At 47.1% G+C, this 21,527-nt stretch overlaps 1 protein-coding gene across 1 annotated transcript; it reads left to right on the top strand.

The window, feature by feature from the left end:
- Positions 1–5,040: 5,040 nt before the first annotated feature.
- LOC147101883 (uncharacterized) lies at positions 5,041–18,524 on the top strand. Its single transcript, XM_085965903.1, has 6 exons — positions 5,041–5,756; positions 6,200–6,265; positions 7,499–7,564; positions 8,566–8,649; positions 16,664–16,795; positions 17,897–18,524. The coding sequence occupies exons 1-5, from the start codon at positions 5,687–5,689 to the stop codon at positions 16,768–16,770; spliced, it is 393 nt and encodes a 130-aa protein (XP_085822029.1). The 5' UTR covers positions 5,041–5,686; the 3' UTR covers positions 16,771–16,795; positions 17,897–18,524.
- The last annotated feature ends 3,003 nt before the right edge of the window (positions 18,525–21,527 follow it).

Raw genomic sequence — 21,527 nt, 5'->3', positions numbered from 1 at the left:
AATGCCAGCTCGGGGTGACAGAACTGACATTCGTGGGAGATATCCTTAGCAGTGAGGGCATCAGACCAGATCCCAGAAAGGTGTCCGCCATTGAGAATATGCCAAAGCCACAATGCAAAAAGGACGTGCGGAGGTTTAATGGAATGATCAACTACATGGGTAAATTCATATCCAACCTCTCAGAAAAGATGGCGCCACTGAGATGACTAACTGAAAAGAACATAGAATGGGAATGGAATCATGAGCATGAGAAGTCATGGAGCGATCTAAAGAAACTGCTCACAGAGGAACCAGTTCTGAGGTTTTATGACCCAGCGAGACCCATCAAGATATCATCAGATGCATCACAGAGTGGGCTCGGTGCCATTCTTCTGCAAAAATATGACGACTGGCAACCTATTGCATATGCATCACGCTCAATGACAGACGCGGAGACGCGATATGCTCAAATAGAAAAGGAGCTGCTCAGCATCACATACGCCTGTGAAAGATTTCACCAGTTTGTGTCAGGACAAGCAATCAGTGTAGAGACTGACCATAAGCCCTTGATTGCATTGTTCCAAAAGCCACTAAATGGATGTCCGCTTAGAATACAAAGAATGATGATCAGGCTGCAACGCTATACACTGAATGTTGCGTACACCCCGGGTAAGCTGATGTATACAGCAGACACATTGTCCAGAGCTGTTGACCCAACAGAGCCCGCAAACACCAAAATGGATGAAAAAGTGAACGCCTACGTGGACATGATCACAAGTGCACTGCCCATAGCAGATGCAAAAATGGAGCCCATAAAGACTGAGACAAACAAAGATGAAACACTAAGACGACTGAGGGAAAGCATCTTGGATGGATGGCCCAAAATGAAGCAAGACTGCTCACCTGACATGGCAGAGTACTGGAACTGCAGGGTGGAACTATCAATGGTCGAAGACATCATCTACAAAGGAAGTAAAATAGTTATCCCAAAGAGTCTGAGAAAAGAGATGCTAAAAAGGATCCATAGAGGACATCTGGGAATCGAAAAGTGTAAGAAAAGAGCACGAGAGGTGATGTACTGGCCACGAATCAACCAAGATGTGACAAATGAGGTGTCAAACTGCACAATATGCCTGAAATATCAAGCAAGCAATCCTGCAGAACCACTAAAGCCACACCCAGCGCCAGACAGACCTTACCAGAAGGTAGGCGCTGACCTATTCGTATGTCAAGGGAAGGACTATCTTGTAGTCACAGACTATTACTCCCTGTATCCAGAGGTTTGTAGACTGTACACCACCACTGCAGATGCTGTGATAACATGTATGAAAGCCATATTCTCCAGACATGGCGTGGCAAGTGAGGTCTTCACAGACAACGGACCCCAGTTTTACAATGCAAGTTTCCGACACTTTGCCAAAGAGTGGGACTTTGTCCACACAACGTCAAGTCCTCACTTTCCACAGTCCAATCGGTCCAGACAGTGAAAAGGCTGATGTACAAGGCAAAAGACAGTGGAACTGACTTCTACCAGAGCATGCTTGTATACCGCACAACGCCGCTCAAGTGTGGTATGTCACCAGCCCAACTCCTTATGGGACGTCTGCTAAGGTCAAACCTACCCATCCCGGAGAACCTCCTGAAAACAAAAGAGGGGGAGAAAGTGAGGAAGTTCAAAGAACAACAGAAAGAAAAGCAAAAGTACTACTATGACAGAGGAACACAAAACCTACCTGAACTCCACACTGGTGACCAAGTAAGGTTCAAAGACAAAACAAACATATGCACTCAGAAGGGAACTGTCCTGAGTGAAGTCCAACCAAGATCATACACCATTCAGACAGATGAGGGTGCTGTTCTGCGAAGAAATCGTCGGGATCTTCTCATGGGACCAGCCACAGCAGGTCAAAAGACTGATACTGTTGAACAACCTGATCACACAGCTGAGAACTCATCATCTGAGGCAACAACTCAGATTCAAGGACAATCAATCAGAAAATCCACAAGACACGTGAAGCCTCCTGAGAGACTCATTGAGCAAGTTTAAGGACTCTTGTTATAGAAGGAAGTAATGTTATCTTATTCTCTCTTCAAGTTCTAGTGTATTTACATATTTCATGTGAACACACAAAACAAGGTTAAAAAACCTTGATAATGATAATGTAAGTTCATTCAGTGTTACAGTTTAAATGCAGAGTAATACAAAGAAAACATGTTGTTAGATAAAAGTAAAATACTTTTGTTTTAAGAAAGGGAGATGTAATGATATCAGCAAATAGTGATGGTATTTGCCTGTTTGATTATTATGCCTTACCAGCATATTTGCCTGTTTGATTATTTATGCCTTACCAGCAGAGGGCATGTGAGACAGAGAGACAGTTTAGTTTTGTTTTGAATGGATCTCTAAGATGGTGTCTCCTGTAAAACTGTTAACTTACTTGAATACACTTTAGATTAAAAGACTTAGGGCTAGATTTTCAGCATAGACAGTTTTGGGGCGCTAACCTTAGCGCCCGCCCGAAGTTAGCGCCCGCCCCGAGGAGGAGGGGGAGGAGGAGGAGGAGGAGGAGGAGGAGGAGGAGGAGGAGGAGGAGGGGGAGGGGGAGGAGGAGGAGGAGGAGGAGGAGGAGGAGGAGGAGGAGGAGGAGGAGGAGGAGGAGGAGGAGGTGGTGGTGGTGGTTCACAACAACACACTGGATCCTTCCACACAACACATGCAGACTGCCGTTTATAGTGCAGGAGGAGTGCCCTTTAATTTGCGCTCCCCAGGGTGTGTTGCGTTCCATTTTACAAACGCTCTGGACGCCAGCCGCACAATGGGGCGGTCCGACTGAAGTTTGGAATCGGGGCGGCCAAAGGGCGTTGCACGAGGATGTGACGTCATTTTCTGCGCGCGCATCCGGGCGGCCGCTAAACTTTGCGCCGGCGCTAACGGCCAACTTAATTTGGGGCGGGGCGCAAACTGCGCTGCGCCCAGGCGCTACACGAATAGCGCCCGAAAATCACTTCTCTTAAGGCGCTAACTGCTGGCACAAGCAACTGAAAATCTAGCCCATACTCTTTCATGAATGTGTCGTCATTGAACCCACATAGAAAACAATACAGAGGAGGCAGTGCTGGTCGTGATCGGGAGGGGAGTGGCAGACCCCATGGCCAGAGGTAGAGCAGGGGCATCTCGTGTAGAGGTGTGTGGCCACTGCAGCTTCCTTGCAGATGCTGAACTATTCCTTATCCGTAATCACCCAAAGCTATCCTCACTCCCAACCTCCCTATCTCATCATACACATCCTCCTCTCGTGGCCACATGCGCTGCACGCTAACCCTTCCTGCATTATCATTGCAGGCTCCCTGGAGCAAGGTGCCAAGGATCTGTGTGGCCTGGTTCAGTGTGAGTGTGGCTGGACAGGGGGATGGAGTCAATGGGAAGCAAGCGGAGTTGATGACGAGGGATAAACAATCACGTCTTCAGTCTTCCCGATGTTTAGTTGGAGGAAGTTGTGACTGGTCTGTGACTCGATGTCAGAGAGTTAATCTGACAGCACAGAGGAGGATGGGGGGTTGAGCCAGGTGATGGAGAGATGGCACTAGACGTCATCAACATACATGTGGAGACTGATCCTGTGTCTGCAGATGATTTCACCAAAGGGCAGCTTGTACATGAGGAAGAGGAAGGGACCAAGGTTAGATCCTTGGAGGGTTCCAGAGGTAGTCTCTCAGGGTTGTGAAGGGAAACCATTGCTGGGGTTGTGCTGGCCAGATTCAGAGAGGTTGATGTTTAGCCATCCGAGGGTAGTCTCAAATAGCTGGACAATGAAGGACAGGCGATGGAGGAGGATGGTGTGGCCAACTGTACCAAACACTGTGGAGCAGCAGAGGACAAGAAGGAATTCTGCACCATAGTCACACAGAATGTCATTTTGTGAATTTATCCAGAGCTGTCTCAGTGTTGTGGGGAGGGTGGGAAACATACTGGATAGATTCAGACAGATTGTATTGAGGGAGACGAGCATGGAGTTGGGAGGTGATAATGTATTCGACGCTCTAACAGAGGAAAGGGAGGTTAGAGATGGGGCACTTGTTGGAGAGCACTGATGGGGTCAAGCTTGGTTTTCTGAGGAGGGGCTGATGTTGGCAGTTTTGAAAGGGGAAACAATGTTCCCTAAGGAATGGGCGCTGTTAACAATGTCCACTAGCTTGTGGTCCAGGAGCAAACATTGAGTGGCCAAGAGTTGAGTGGTCAAGAGTGGAGTATGGTTCTAGAGATGGGCATGGGGGGGATGGAGAGAAGCTGCAGGGTAATGGGGATCTGGGCTGTACAGGGTTGGGGAGTGTGGGGAAAGTCAGGAGCAAGGAGAGAAAGGGGAGAATTGGCAGAGTCAGCTGTGGAGATGGTCTCAATCTTGAAGACAAAGAGGTCCACGATCTGTTTGAACCTTGAATTATTTTCCCCACTGACTTCCCCTTTTGTCCTCACCAGCCCTGCACCCTAGAATTTATCGATCTCATTGTGTGACTCACATTGGGACTCTCGGATATGCAGCAATAAGAACATAAGAAATAGGAGCAGGAGCAGGAGCAGGAGCCGGAGCAGGAGCCGGAGCCGGAGCAGGAGCAGGAGCCGGAGCAGGAGCCGGAGCCGGAGCAGGAGCAGGAGCCGGAGCAGGAGCAGGAGCCGGAGCAGGAGCAGGGGCCGGAGCCGGAGCAGGAGCCGGAGCAGGAGCCGGAGCAGGAGCAGGAGCAGGAGCAGGAGCAGGAGCAGGAGCAGGGGCCGGAGCCGGAGCAGGAGCCGGAGCAGGAGCAGGAGCCGGAGCAGGAGCAGGAGCAGGAGCAGGAGCTGGAGCCGGAGACGGAGACGGAGCCGGAGCCGGAGCCGGAGCCGGAGCCGGAGCAGGAGCAGGAGCCGGAGCAGGAGCCGGAGCAGGAGCCGGAGCAGGAGCAGGAGCCGGAGCAGGAGCAGGAGCAGGAGCAGGAGCAGGAGCAGGAGCCGGAGCAGGAGCCGGAGCCGGAGCAGGAGCAGGAGCAGGAGCCGGAGCAGGAGCAGGCCATTTTACCCTCGAGCCTGCTCCGCCATTCGATATGATCATGGCCGATCTGGTCATGGCCTCAGCTCCACATTCCTGCCCACTCCCCATAACCCTTGACTCCCTTATCGTTCAAAAATCTGTCTATCTCCACCTTCAATATATTCAATGACTCCGCCTCCACAGCTCTCTGGGGTAGAGAATTCCAAAGATTCACGACCCTCTGAGCGAAGAGATTCCTCCTCATCTCCGTTTTAAATGGGCGACCCCTTATTCTGAAACTATGCCCCCGAGTTCTAGATTCCCCCACGAGGGGAAACATCCTCTCTCCATCTACCTTGTCAAGCCCCCTCAGAATCTGATACGTTTCAATAAGATCACCTCTCATTCTTCTAAACTCCAATGAGTATAGGCAATCTTCATTTGTTTAACAGGTCCGGTAATAAAGATGAAATAACAATGAATGCTTTAAAGACAGGCGGTGAGTCATTTGAATCTGACATTCTACTATCTGTCACGGCCGTTACCTGGAATCTGATTGTCAACCAGGTGACCATTGCCCTGACAATGGACAAGGGGATTCTTGGAAAGTGAGATTGGGACCAATTCTGAGATGCGATGATAAGACGGTATATAAAGGGCCGGAGGAGAGAGCAGCTCATCACTCGACATCACAGCTCGGGAAAATGAAGCAACTTTCTCTTCTGGTGCTGTTGGCAGCGTTGGGTGCGATCGCCCTCCATTCTGCTGAGGCCGGTGAGTGATTATAACACTAATTAACTGTTCAATTGGGGTCTGAGCTCAGATGAGTCAACTGGGATATGGTAGGGTTAGAGGGAGTGGGCACGGAATTATGGGAAGAAGGGCTTGCCCAACAAGTTTACTGGAGGAATTCGAAGAAATGTTGAAGCTTGCTGAACACAGAAATTGTGTGGGTGCCAGATATTCAGCAATGCGTTAGATACTGGGCCACAGTAAAGGGCTGAATTTAACTGTCAGTGTTGGTGTAAAACGGGAGATTGCGGATTGGTTAGACCCCAGCCCCTTATACACCCCGCCCCTTATACACTCTGCCCATTATACAGGCGTGACTGAACTCATCTGTGTGGACCACATTAAAGAGAGAGACAGGCTGTAATTTAGGAAATATTCTACACTGAAATTCTAGGATAAAATATAACATGTTCTATTTATTGCAGAAGAGGCACTGCGTGGGGATGATGATTCCCAGTCTGACGTGAATAAGGCAGAGATGCGAGAGCTGGGTAAGTGTTAGTACTGTCAACACGTCCATGCGTTTCTCTGCCTTACAGACCAGGTCCCACCCGCCCCCCGGCTCGGCGCTGAGCAAGAGGATCTCAGGGGCATCACAATTGGGGGCAGCGCCCAGGGTTAGAAAAGGGGAGATTGGCCACAAATGCCACTCTCGATCGCTGTGAACCTCCCCTGTTGAGGGTCAGAATCCTGGGCTGGGACTCACTCCTCAGTCACATAGCCTGCCAATACTTCCTGTCGAGGCTCCCGCAACCTCTAGGGTGACCATGGCCATGGAACCTATCCCAGCGAATGGGTCAGCATCTTCTTCAGTGGGCAGGAATGGAGAAAGATTGGAGAGGAACACACAAGGCCCACAGTCACCCTGAAATGACACTGATGGCAACGAACGGAGGGGAAACAGACTGAAGTGTGAGTGAGTCCAGGGGCAGCCTCTCCATCCACTGTGTGCAATGGGCTGAGAAATGTAGGTTTCCAGGGTTTCTATTGTCAGGAACCGACCCTGACACATAGCCCGAGTAAAACAGGAATAAAAAGTAACTAAGGAGGAGACCGCACACATCTCTTCCCACTCTTTACCCTATTTCACAGTGTGTGATTTGGGATCGGTGGGATTGCTTCAGGAGGCAGTAGTCTATCTTGGAGTATCTCTTGTGGGGGTTTGAGTGGAAAGTGAATTAGTGAAACCAGAAAAGAGAAGGCTGAGGGGTGACCTAATAGAGCTCTTTAACATTATTAAAAGGTTTGATAGCGTAGACGGAGAGACGATATCTCCACTTCCGGTGGAGTCCTAACTAGGGTTTATGAATATAAGATAGTCACTAACAAGTCCAATAGGGAATTCAGGAGGAACTTCATTACCCAGAGAGTGGTGAGAATGTGGAACTCACTACAACAAGGAGTAGTTGAGGTGAATAGCATAGATATATTTAAGGGGAAGCTAGATAAGTACATGTGGGAGAAAGGAATAGAAGGAGATGTTGATAGAGTGAGATGAAGTAGGGTGGGAGGAGACTGGTGTGGAACATAAACACCGGCACAGACCAGTTGGGCCGAATGGCCTGTTTCTGCGCTATACATTCTATGTAATTCTATGAGGAGACAGCAAACATCTCCAGTCAGCTGCTTTGAATATTGGAGTAATCGTGGAGATAACTGATAATGTGAGGAGATAATCTACACTGGTAGCAGTGTGAAAATACAACACTTTCTATTCATTTCAGAAGAAGCGCTGCGTGAGTTGGATGATTCAGAATCTGAGTTTCACGACCCACAGAATCGAGACCTGGGTAAGTGTCAGGAACATTAACAAGTCAGTCTGTCGCTCCACAATAAAGGTCCTTTGCTGCTGAGACACAGAGCAGGAAGTGATGCTTCAGGTGTACTGAGCCTTGGTCCGACCCCATCTGGAGCACTCTGTTCTGTTCTGGGCACCGCACCTCAGGGAGAATATATTGACCTTGAAAGTGGTGCAGCGCAGATTCACCAGAATGAGACCGGGGCTTAGAGGGTTAAATTGTGAGGACCGCTTGCATAAACCTGGCTTGTATTCCCTTGAGTTTAGAAGATTGAGGGGTGATCTGATCGAGGTGTTTGAAATGTTAAAATGATTTGATAGGGTAGACACAGAAACTATTTCCTCTGATGGGGGACTCAAGAATGAGGGAACATAATCTTAAAATTAGAGCTAGGCCATTCAGGAGTGAAATCAGGAAGCACTTTTTCACAGGACGGGTAGTGGAAATCTGGAACTCTCTTCCGCAAAAGGCTGTGGACGCTGGGGGTGAATTGGAGCTTTCAAGACTGAGATGGATAGCTGTTTGTTGGGTCAGGGTATCAAGGGATATTGGGCTAAGGTGGGTAAATGGAGCTGAGGTACAGAGCAGCCATGATCTCATTGAATGGCGGAGGGGCTGAATGGCCCACTCCTGGTCCAGGTTTGATCCTTGGTCTGCGCAGAGTGAGCTGATCTCAGCCCAAGGCTGAATAAGGAGGTTTTCTGGGTCAGAAGGGATTTAGTCCCTTTAAAGGGGCCACACTGCTCGTATTCCCAGAGAGACTGTGCTATTTTGTGTCAGTCTGTGCAAACTGCAGAATAAAAGATCAAGAAATGAGATTTGACAGGATTTTTAATGGGAATATATTTGCTGTTGGCACTGAAGCACTGAAGACTGTCATATACTTTTGTCAACATGAAAATCACCCAGTGCTCAGTGATAACTAGCAAACTTTACCAAACACAGAGGATCCTGAATACTAACCAGCACCGTCTCTCATCCTGTTTCCTTAGAGTCAGCGTTCCCTGAGCACATCCAGAAACGAGGTATCGGTAAAATACTTAAAGCAACATGGAACGCTGGCAAAAAAGTTGTTAGTAAGTATTTCCTTTTAATGAATGACACAATACGATAACGAAAGGATTGATGGAGGGACTTGGGTAGAGTAGAGATCGACATCATAACAGGATCGGATATTTCTGGCACCCACTTGGATACCAAGGAAAGTGACCCAGTCTGAGGGCTGGTGCCCGGGGGGTGTTTGAGAAACGAGCCCAGTGGGCTGGAGGCTGGCAGGGTCTCGATGGAGACACATTTTACTGTGTGGGATGTATGTGGATGTCGGTGTGTCCCATTACTCAGTAACTGCAATAATCCCACAGTCCACACCGTGGGTTAACACTGGCTGCGTCCTCACTCTCTGTAGTCATAAATGTGACTTATTTCCCAGGGAAATCATTGATTTTTCCCCATCAGAATGGAGTTCCATGGCAGTTAATGTCTGACAGGAAAACTGTTCTTTTAGATTATCTGTTCTTGGGATGTGGGTGATGTGGTAAAGGACACATTTATAGCCCAGCCCTAGTTGGTAGAATACTCATTTCATATATTGTATGTACCCGTATTTATCTCTATGTACCTAGAAGTACCTATGTGTAGTTGTATGTATTTGTATATACTTACAAGTACCTGTACCTGTCTGTATTTATGGGTAAGTATATGTGCCTGTATGTACTTGTTTGTTCTTATAAGTACGTGTATACACACATGTAATTGTATGCTGCCCCTCGGTAACATCATGTGGAGACACAGGATCATCGTTGCAGGGTATGCTGATGACATCCAGTTCTACCTCTTCACCACTTCTCTCAACTCCCCAATTGACTGTGAGTTGTCGGGATGCTTGTCAGACAACACAAAGCCCATCAGTGGTTGCAAGGAGTGTGGAGAATACAGTTGGTCGTCAGTCCTGGATGAGTCACAATTCAATTCAAAAGCCTCGTCCTTCCCGTTAAATCCCTCCGTGGTCTTGTCCCACCCGGTCTGTTGTAGTGTTTCTCTCCATGTGAGCCACTGCCTGATCCAACTCGCCCCATTCCCTTTAATATTCCTCTTTTTCAAGCAACTATCTAATTCCCTTTTAAAAGAATCGACGGATTTGCTTCAACACTGGTTTGTGGCCGAGAATTCCAGATTCCAACCAGCCTCTGTGTAAAGAATTTGTTTCATCCTCCCCTTTAATTCTTTCTGTGATTATTGAAATGTTAGGCCCTCTAACTATCATGTTGGGGACAGTGGAAACAATCTCTCACGATTTACCTGCTCAGAACCTTTCACAATCTTAAAGACCTCTATCAGGTCACCTTTCTCAGATCCGGTGAAGAAAAGCCCCACCGTCTCAAGTTTCTCTGCATAACTGTGGGCCCTCATCCCGGGTAACATCCCAGTGAATCCACACTGCACCATCCCCATTGCTTCTGTGTCCTTCCTATAATAGTGGCCAAGACTGTGCACTATTCTCCACACTGGGGCACAGTTCGGTGCTACGGCAGTGCAGAAGCTGGGCCAGACTAATTGGCGGTGGTTGAAGAAATGCAGGGTGTGAATCATTCATTAAAGAAGCTGCAACTTGGAACAAAAACCCAGAAGAGAGAACGGCAGAAAGGTGTCATTCTGTCTCCTATTTTAGAAAAATTTGGGAAGAAATTCCAGAGGCCAAATTATCCAGCAATTGAACATAAGAAATAGGAGCAGGAGTAGGCCATTCGGCCCTGATCCTGAGGTGGAACAGTATCCGTCTGAGGAGGAGACGGACACTGCGAAGCGAGGCTTGATTATGTAGCTCCTCTTGACTCTGAACTGTGCTGTGCTGTGAATCAGAGAAGCAGACTGTCGAGCTTAAACACAGCTGTCAAATTATTACCTGATAGAAAGTTCTGTTCCTTTTTTGAAAAGTTTAAAATTCTGGTCCTGCTAAAAGGAGCAGGGATTATTGAGCCCTCATCAAACACAGATTCACAAAGTTACTCGATGTGTCAGCTGTGGCTCAGTGGTGGCACTCTCACCTCTGGGTCAGAACATTGTGGGTACCGGTTCCACTCCAGAGACTTGAGGGCAAAATCTAGGCTGACTCTCCAATGCTGCACTGTGGGAGGGGCCATTTTTGGATGAGACATTAAATTGAGGCCCCGTCTGCCCTCGCAGGTGGATGTAAAATATCCCATGGCACTATTTGAAGAGCAGGGGAGTTGTCCCCAGAGTCCTGGCTTTGCACAAATTGGCTGCTGCATTTCCTACATTACACTTCAAAAGTACTTTATTGGCTGTAAATCGCTTTGGGACATCCTAAGGTCGTGAAAGGTGCTCTATAAATGCAAGCCTTTCTTTTTTTTTCTTGTTACAATTTATGTTTTAGCATTTTCCCTACTCTTACTTCCAAATGTATTTCTTTGTGTACTTTGCGACATTGAACTTCATCTGCCCATCCTGCGACCAATCAGTGTCTTACAAGCTCTGTGTCAGATGGGCCACATTCCCTAATTGGGGGTCATTGACAAATCTCGATATTGATTCCTCAATTCCTCAGTCCAGATCATTAATGGACACAGTGAATAAGATGGCGGCTCACAAAGACATGGGGAAACCTCGCTCACCGTACCTTTCCATTCCTACTAACTCCCTTTCTGCCCTCCAATCGCCTCTCCCCAAGAGGTTGCATTAATAATTCCTTCTACTATTATACAGTCTAGTGGTTTACCAACAATTGAAGTGAGGCTAATAATTCCTGGCTTGTCCCTGCCTCCCTGTTCGAAGAGGAGAATTATATTCCCACCAGTCCCCGAGCACAATTTTACTTTACACAAGCTTTGGAAAATTATAGTGGGACCTGTGACCTGTGTATAAAAAGACCAGTCCTAGTGTGAGCAAGCACTGAGTGCGAGTCATCAAAGAGTGCTGTGAGTTTGGGTAAGTGTGAGAGTTCTTTAATTGTTATTTCTCTTTAAATCATTCTTGATAAGATTACTTAAGCAGTTTAAGTAAAGGGGAAAAGTTAAATATTTGGGATTCTGTTGGTTTAAGAAGAATAAAACAAGGTTACACTGCAGTAGGAGTAAATTGGCACAGCAGGCAGTGGAAACCAGTTTTCTAACCAATCAGCAGGGGTGATTCATTTGGCTGTAAACAAACAAACAAACAGTATAAAAAGACCAGTGCTAGTGCGAGCAAGCACTGAGTGCGAGTCAGCAGAGAGTGCTGTGAGTTTGGGTAAGTGTGAGTTAGGGTAAGTGGGGTGTTAGGTGCTCTTTTCAAACTTTAACTCTGTGGGTTGCAGTTAATAAGGCCTTTCTGGTGCAGAGTGACTGTTGGTAAACCATTTAACTGGTGTAACTAGAGGGATTGGTTTAATTTAAATCCAATTAATTAAAGGGGATACTAGCATCTAAAATCGGGCAGAGGGTTTCCATAACTAACAATAAAAAATTTAATTAATTGCATAGAATGGAGCAGGTGATGTGTTACTGTTGCGAGATGTCGGAGCCGGTGAACCCCATTGAGGCTCACGGTGATTACGTCTATGACAAGTGTCTGCTGCTACAGGAACTCCAGCTCCGTGTTGATGAGCTGGAGTCTGAGCTTCAGACACTGTGACACATCAGGGAGGGGGAGAAGTGCCTGGACTCTGTGTATCAGGAGGTGGTCATACCTATGAAGTTAATTAATTCAGATGTAGCCCATGGTCAGGGACAGGACGGTGTGACTACGAGTGAGGCAGGTACGGGGATCCAGGAGGTAGAGCTGGAGGAGCCGCAGCCCTTGCTCTTGTCCAACAGGTTCGAGGATCTTACTCCCTGTGGGGACAGGAGCAGGGACTGCAGGGAGGATGAGCAACCTGGCCACAGCACCGTGGAACAGGGGGCCATTCAAGAGGGGGGAGTAAATAGAAATGTTGTAGTGGTAGGGGATAGTATTATTAGGGGGATAGATAGAGTTCTCTGCAGCCGAGAGCGAGAGTCCCGAAGGCTGTGTTGCCTACCCGGTGCCAGGGTTAAGGACATCTCCTCTGGGCTGGAAAGAAACTTGCAGTGGGAGGGGGTGGATCCAGTTGCCATGGTCCATGTGGTACAAACGACGTAGATAGGACTAGGAAGCCGGTTCTGTTAAAGGAGTATGAGCAGCTAGGGGTCAAATTAAAAAACAGAACCTCAAGGGTAATAATCTCTGGATTATTACCTGAGCCACGAGTGAATTTGGCTAGGACAAATAATATTAGAGAGTTAAATGCGTGGCTCAAAGACTGGTGTGGGAGAAATAGGTTTTGCTTCCTGGGACACTGGCACCAGTACTGGGGCAGGAGGGAGCTGTTCCGTTGGGACGGGCTTCACTTGGCCAATGCTGGGACTAGAGTCCTGGCGGATCATATAACTAGGGCTGTAGAGAGGGTTTTAAACTAACTAGTGGGGGGGGGAGGTTCCTAGAGAGCAAATAATAAAAATGACAACAGAGAAGGCCATAGACTTAGGTAGCAGTGGGGAAATTAAAAACCAGAGCGTGTCAGGAAGGGGCAGAAGGTATGGAGTAAAAGGTAAAGTAATAAAAAGGGCAAAAGCAGGAACTAAGTGTCACAAAACATATTTGAAAGTTCTCTATCTGAATGCACGTAGCATTTGTAACAAAATAGACGAGTTAATGGCACAAATAACTACATATGGGTATGATCTTGTGACCATTACAGAAACATGGCTGCAGGGTGACAATGTCTGGGAATTAAACATACCAGGTTATTTAACGATCAGGAAGGACAGGCAGGAGGAAGGGGAGGTGGAGTGGCTATGTTAATAAAGGAAGGAATCACTGTAATACAGAGAAATGATATTGGGTCAAAAGATCAGGATAATGAAACAGTTTGGGTGGAGGTAAGGAATAATAAGGGGAAAAAAACACTAGTGGCGTAGTCTATAGGCCTCCGAACAGTTGCAACTCTGTTGGACGGAGTATCAATCAGGAAATAGTTGAGGCTTGTAATAAGGGAACATCTGTAATTATGGGGGATTTTAACTATCATATTAATTGGATAAATCAAATTGGGCAGGGCTGCCTTGAGGATGAGTTCATTGAGTGTATTAGGGATGGGTTTCTTGAGCAGTATGTAACTGAACCGACCAGGGGGCAAGCAACCTTAGATCTGGTCCTGTGTAACGAGACAGGATTAATTAAAAATGTCCTAGTAAAGGATCCCCTTGGAATGAGTGACCATAACATGGTTGAATTCCATATTCAATTAGAGGGTGAGAAGGTTGGATCTCAAACAAGCGTGCTAAGCTTGAATAAAGGAGACTATGAAGGTATGAGAGCGGAATTGAGTAGAGTGGATTGGGAAAATAGATTAAAGGGTAAGACGATACATGATCAGTGGTGTACATTTAAGGAGTTATTTTACAACTTCCAAAAAAAAATATTCCACTGAGAATAAAAGGGTGTAAAAGACAGTCATCCGTGGCTAAGTAAAAAAATTAAGGATAGTATTCGACTAAAAACAAGGGCATATAAGGTAGCCAAATCTAGTGGGAGGATAGAGGATTGGGAAAACTTTAAAAGACAGCAAAAAATAACAAAAAGATTGATTAAGAAAGGGAAGATAGATTATGAAAGTAAATTAGCAAAAAATATAAAAACAGATAGTAAGAGTTTATATAGTTATATAAAAAGAAAAAGGGTGGCTAAAGTAAATGTTGGTCCCTTAGAGGATGAGGCCGGGAAATTAATGGTGGGAAATATGGAGATGGCAAAAAACACTGAATGAATATTTTGTATCAGTCGTTACAGTAGAGGACACTAAGAATATCCCAACACTGGACAAACAGGGGGCTATAGGGGGGGGGGGAGGAGCTAAACATGATCAAAATCACTAAGGAAGTGGTACTCGGTAAAATAACGGGACTCAAGGCAGATAAATCACCCGGACCTGATGGCTTACATCCTAGGGTCTTGAGGGAAGTGACGGTAGGGATTGTGGGTGCATTGGTAATAATTTTCCAAAACTCCCTGGACTCAGCAAAGGTCCCGGCAGACTGGAAAACTGCTAATGTAACACCCTTATTTAAAAAGGGCAGTAGACAGAAGGCTGGAAACTATAGACCGGTTAGCCTAACATCTGTGGTAGGTAAAATTTTGGAGTCCATTATTAAGGAGACAGTAACAGGATGTTTGGATAATCATAATTTAATAGGACAAAGTCAGCATGGTTTTATGAAGGGGAAGTCATGTTTGACAAATTTGCTGGAGTTCTTTGAGGAAGTAACATATAGGGTGGATAAAGGGGAACCAGTGGACGTAGTCTATTTAGACTTCCAAAAGGCATTTGACAAGGTGCCACACAAAAGATTATTGCTTAAGATAAAAAATCACGGGATTGGGGGTAATATTCTGGCATGGATAGAGGATTGGCTATCTAACAGAAGGCAGAGAGTTGGGATAAATGGTTCATTCTCAGACTGGCAATCAGTAACTAGTGGTGTTCCGCAGGGGTCAGTGCTGGGTCCCCAACTCTTTACAATCTATATTAACGATTTGGAGGAGGGGACCAAGTGTAACATATCAAAGATTGCAGATGATACTAAGATGGGAGGGAAAGTAGTGAGTGAGGAGGACATAAAAAACCTGCAAGGGGACACAGTCAGGCTAAGTGGGCAGAGATTTGGCAGATGGAATACAATACTGGAAAGTGTGAGGTTAGGCACTTTGGCAGGAAAAATCGTAGAGCAAGTTATTATCTTAATGGCAAGAAACTGGAAAGTACTGAAGTACAAAGGGATCTGGGGGTCCTGGTGCACGAAACTCAAAAGGTTAGTATGCAGGTGCAGCAAGTGATTAAGAAGGTCAATGGAATGTTGGCTTTCATTGCTAGGGGGATAGAATATAAAAATAGGGAGGTATTGCTTCAGTTGTACAAGGTATTGGTGAGACCGCACCTGGAATACTGCATACAGTTTTGGTGTCCATACTTAAGAAAAGACATACTTGCTCTCGAGTCAGTACAAAGAAGGTTCACTCGGTTAATCCCGGGGATGAGGGGATGGACATATGAGGAGAGGTTGAGTAGATTGGGACTCTACTCATTGGAGTTCAGAAGAATGAGAGGCGATCTTATTGAAACATATAAGATTATGAAGGGATTGGATCGGGTGGATGTGGGGAGGATGTTCCCGATGATGGGTGAAACTAGAACTAGGGGGCATAGTCTTAGAATAAGGGGCTGCTCTTTCAAAACTGAGATGAGGAGGAACTACTTCACTCAGAGGGTGGTAGGTCCATGGAATATGCTGCCCCAAAAAGCTGTAGAAGCTGCATCATTACATAAATTTAAAACAGAAATAGACAGTTTCCTAGAAGTAAAGGGAATTAAGGGTTACAGGGAGCGGGCAGGAATTTGGACATGAGTCTAGGTTCGGATCGGACATGGCCCTGTGGGTAGCGGAGCGGGCCCAGGGGCCGTGTAGCCTGATCCTGCTCCTATTTCGTGTGTCTAATTCTGTTAGATTCAGGAGATGGTTCTGTGATAGTAGATTGGCGGTTAGGATCAGATCAGCCATGATCTTATTGAATGGCGGAGCAGGCTCGAGGTGCCGATTGGCCTACTCCGGCTCCTATTTCTTATGTTCTAATGTTCTTATGTTCCTCCCTAGTTTCCCTTCAGGATCCTTGGATCCCAAGGAAACTGACCCAGTCCGAAGGGTCAGTGCTTTTTGTCTGTTAGGTTAGAATAACTTAAAGCATTGTTACCTGCAGTGAACAGCCCCCGGGTCAAATATATCACACTGCGGAGTGAAGCACTCAGTTCTCAGCCGCACTAATGTAGCCAAGCCCTAACCTTATAATGGCTCACTGCATCGGTGTGTCATTTTCATTTCCCACATTAGTTATCTCTGAAAGAGAATTTAGTGCCACATCAGGACACAGTTCTGTACTACAACAGTGTGTAAGCTAGCCCAGACTAACTGGAGGTGTTTTAAGAAAAGCAGGGAGAGAATCATTCATTAAAGAAGCTGCAACTTGGACCAAAAACTCCAAAGTGAAAATGCCAGAAAGATTTAATTCTGTATCCTCTTTCAGAAAAGATTAAGAATAAATTCTGGAGGCGAAAAAAACCAGTTGCTGAGGCGGAGGCACCAGCTCCAGATGAAGAAGAGGCTCCGGCTGAGGGAGAGGCTGAGGAATGAGCTAACACTACGAAGTGAGACCTGGGTAAGTAGAAGTCATTCCCGGCTCTCTTGTCTCTGAGCTGGTCTGTGTTGTGAACTCTCGGTTGCTGAGGGATGGAAGGGTGGAAATAGCAGAGGCTTTGGCCACGATCTTTCAATCCTCCTTGGATCTGGGGTGGTTCCAGAGGACTGGAGCATTGCAAATGTTACAACGCTGTTCTAAAAAGGGACGAGAGATAAACCAGGTAAGTAGAGGCCAGTTAATGAGTAAAGCAGCCACAATGTGCATGGTGCTGCCTTGTATAAGGGGCCGCCGGTGATTTAACCCCGAGATCCAGGTGGAGAGCCTGTGTGTTGCAGGTGAAGGATAATTACGATGAGACGTTCTGGATATATTCGGGAGAGAGCCATATATCCAAGTTTGCCAACGACACCAAGTTAGGAGGCACGTTAAGTAGTGTAACTGGGAGCAGAAAGATGTAAAGGGACATGGATAGATTAAGTGTATGGGCAAAACTGTGGCAGATGGAGTTCAATGTGGGGAAACGTGAGGTCATCCACTTTGGACTAAGAAAGATAGATCAGAGTATTTTCTAAATGGTGTGAAGTTAGGAACTATGGATGAGCGAGAGATTTAGGGGCCCAGGTACAGAAATCACTAAAAGCTGGTGGACAGCTACAAAAAATGATTAAAAAGACTAATGGAATATTGGCCTTTATCTCAAGAGGACTGGAATACAAAGGGTGGAAGTTATGTTCCAGTTCCATAAATCTCTGGTCAGACCCTCTCTGGACACTGCATTCAGTTCTGGGCACGGCCCCTCAGGAAGGATATATTGGCCTCGGAGGGGATGCAGCGCAGACTCACCAGAACAATACCTGGGCTAAATTGTGAGGACAGGTTTCATCAAATAACTCAATCAAGTTTGTCAGACACGATTTGCCTTTAACAAATCCATGTTGCCTGTCATTTATGAACCCATGTTTTTCCAAGTGACAATTCATTTTGTCCTGGATTGTGGTGTCTAGAATTTCTCCACCACCAACGTTTGGCTGACTGGCCTGTGGTTACCGGGTGTAGGTGTAACACTGAACAAGGGAATTCAATTAGAAGAATGACTAGTTTATGTTCTATCTGCTGCAGGTTGATTGATCTCATCCTCCATGGAGCGAAGGACCATTTCATGAAGGATAGACACATCAAACTACAACTCTGGCTATTCGCCTCCATGTGCTGAAATGAAGAAATTGCTGATAATTTAATGAACTGAAATCACTGCTGCTGATTTGGGAATATTTGCTTGTGAGGGTCAGTGTGACTGAGTCTCTGAATTCCATCAGCTCACTCTGAAAGTACAAACATGTGAAAATGGCACAAAACCCACTCATTACAAATGGAAACAGCAACTAACACTTTAAATTACAGCTCAGGCCATCCAACATGCGCCTGAAAACATCAAACAAATCAGTGTAACACGTTGATAGTGGGCACTGGTCGGAGCCCTGGAGAATACTGCTGGTTCGATCCAATAATAACTGGCCCGATCCAATAATAACTGGCCCCAATTAGACATTAGTTTAAACAGGGGCACCGTTTGAACCAGTGACTGATGACGTACTGATGCTGTAATATTTCAGAGTGTCGTTAATTAAACTCATATCACTGATGGAATCAGTGCCTCACAGCCCCTCCCTTGCTGCTAGTGCCTGTACGCTTAACACAACCTCAGCTTGTTTTGCAAAGCATATAAAAAATGAATAAAAACAAATGCATGAAAGAGTTGGTGTTTCTCAAGTCCTTCTGTGATTAATTCTGACGGTGGTTTCAGGCACCCCCTAGAGTTCACATTGCTATTCCGCAGCCAGACAGTATTTGGTGCTGTTTACACAGCTCCACCATCCTTACTCGTTGTACTAGTGCAGCATTTACTGCAATGTTAGGCATTTCCAATAATGTGCCGAGTCTGTTCATTTCTTTAATGTCCATATTTACAGCCACGTTTCCCAGACACATCTGCTTGTTGATACTTGAGATACGGAGGCTGTTTCTGCTGGAGTATAAAAGGCTAGGAGGTGATTTAATAAAAGTTATTTTTTTACAAGGGGCACCAGGGAATAAAGTTTGGTAATGGCTTTGGTCCGTCTCTCTCAAAGTCAAATTTTACAACAGCAATAATTTACATTTATGTAGCGCCTTTAATGCAGTAAAATATTCCAAGACGCTTCACAGGAGCATTATCAGACAAAAAGCATCGACACCGAGCCATAGCAGACATTCGGACAGGTGGCCAAATGCTTGGTCAAGGAGGTAGATTTTAGGAGGGAGATTTTAGGAGGGACTTACAGGAGTGGTGGAGAGGTTTAGGGAGGGAATACCGGAGCTTAGGGCCTGGACGGCTGAAGACATGGACGGCTGAAGGCATGGCCGTCAATGGTGGGGCGAAGGAAGTCAGGGATGGACAAGACACCAGAATTGGAGGAATGCAGAGTTCTCGGAGGGTTGTAGGACTGGAGTGGTTACAGAGAGAGGGAGGGATTTGAACACGAGGAGGAGAATTTTAAATTAAGGCGTTGGTAGACCGGGAACCAGTGTAAATCAGCAAGCACAGGGGTGATGGGTGAACGGGACTCGGTGCGAGTTAGGACACGGGGCAGTGAGCACAGGGGGTGATGGGTGAACGGGACTAGGTGCGACTTAGGATACGGGGCAGTGAGCACAGGCGGTGATGGGTGAACGGGACTTGGTGCGAGTTAGGATACGGGCAGGGGGTGATGGGTGAACGGGACTTGGTACGAGTTAGGACACGGGGCAGTGAGCACAGGGGTGATGGGTGAACGGGACTTGGTGCGAGTTAGGACACGGGGCAGTGAGCACAGGGGGTGATGGGTGAACGGGACTTGGAGCGAGTCAGGACACGGGCAGTGAGCACAGGGGTGATGAGTGAACGGGACTTGGTGCGAGTTAGGACACGGGCAGTGAGCACAGGGGTGATGGGTGAACGGGGCTTGGTGCGAGTTAGGACACGGGGCAGTGAGCACAGGGGTGATGGGTGAACGGGGCTTGGTGCGAGTTAGGACACAGGGCAGTGAGCACAGGGGTGATGGGTGAACGGGACTTGGAGCGAGTTAGGACACGGGGCAGTGAGCACAGGGGTGATGGGTGAACGGGACTTGGTGCGAGTTAGGACACGGGGCAGTGAGCACAGGGGTGATGAGTGAACGGGACTTGGTGCGAGTTAGGACACGGGCAGTGAGCACAGGGGTGATGGGTGAACGGGACTTGGTGCGAGTTAGGACACGGGGCAGTGAGCACAGGGGTGATGGGTGAACGGGACTGGGTGTGAGTTAGGACACGGGCAGCAGAGTTTTGGATGAGCTCAAGTTTACGGAGGGTGGAATATAGGAGGCCAGGAGAGCGTTGGAATAATTGAGTCTAGAGGTGAGAGAGGCTTGGCTGAGGGTTTCTCTGGCAGATGTGCGGAGGTAGGGGTGGAGACGGGCGATGTTACGGAGGTGGAATTGGGATCGAGAGGATATGGTGTCGAAAGCTCAGCTCAGGGTCAAACAGGATGCGATCAGTCTGGTTCAACCCGCAGACCGTGGCCAGGGAGGGGATTGGAATTCATTCATACCTACCATCAGTATTTCATTCTGACATCAGTCTTTTTGTAACCTATTCAGCTCATTGGGCCTCCCCACTGTACATCCCCCCACCCCCCTCTCCAACTCCTCCGAGTCCAGTGGCTAACCCACTGGATAGGCCCCACTCCTCCTCCTCGTGTATTCCCAGCACTGCTGGCCCCGACTGACCCCTCCATATACTGTAGCCAGGAACTCTGGTGAGGGTGGGGGGGGGGGGGGGGGGGGGGGGGGAGTGGCTGTGGAAGAGTGCCTGTTGGTGTGGTTCGCCTGTTGAAAATCCAAATGTTATTTTTCTCCCGATTAAAAAGTTATGAATTGTGAAGTTTTTGGCTGTCTCACTGGCAGAAGGCAGTCTGCAGGAAGGTGCCACCGTTTAATGTTACTCAAGGCTCTGTCTGCCGGCACCAATGGTTTGGGCAGCCATTAAATATTTTTTTAGAATTCATTCTTGGGATGTGGGTGTCGCCGGCAAGGCCAGCATTTATTGCACGTCCCTAGATGCTCTGTCGGGAGTGGTCTGCTAGACCCCTTCACAGCGTTGGTGTGGGTCTGGAGTCACGTATAGGCCAGACCCGGTAAGGACGGCAGATTTCCTTCCCTGAAGGACATTAGTGAACTAGACGGGATTTTACGACAATCCGGTAGTTTCATGGTCACTTTTATTGATACCAGCTATCTGTTTCTGAATTCTCAAACTGCCATGGTGAGATTATTAGTCCAGGGCTCTGCATTAGTCCAGAGTATGGGGAGAGAGCGGGAATATGGTATTGAGATAGAGGATCAGCCATGATCATATTGAATGGCAGAGCAGGCTCGAAGGGCCGAATGGCCTCCTCCTGCTACCGTACCCATGGCGCTAGTTGAAGAGCAGGGCACTCTGCCAGTGCTCTGGCCAACATTCCTCCCCTCGACAACACCACCAAATGCAGATTAACTGGTCAATTTCTCATTCACTTTGTGAGATCTTAACTGCACATAAAATGCATAAAGAGGTCCCTACACCACAGTGTACTTCATTGGGTATGTGAAACTCAAGACGTTTGTGAGAGATGTCATAAGACGCTTTATCAATAATGTTAATCTTCCTCTTCTTCTTCCATTCCATTCAGTTAGCACAGGCATTCACACAAGAA

The sequence above is a fragment of the Somniosus microcephalus genome, chromosome 23 (genome assembly GCF_052327205.1).
Source record: "Somniosus microcephalus isolate GS21.2 chromosome 23, FLI_Smic_1.0, whole genome shotgun sequence".
Taxonomy (NCBI): Eukaryota; Metazoa; Chordata; class Chondrichthyes; order Squaliformes; family Somniosidae; genus Somniosus; species Somniosus microcephalus.
This window is presented reverse-complemented; position numbering and strand designations above follow the sequence as displayed.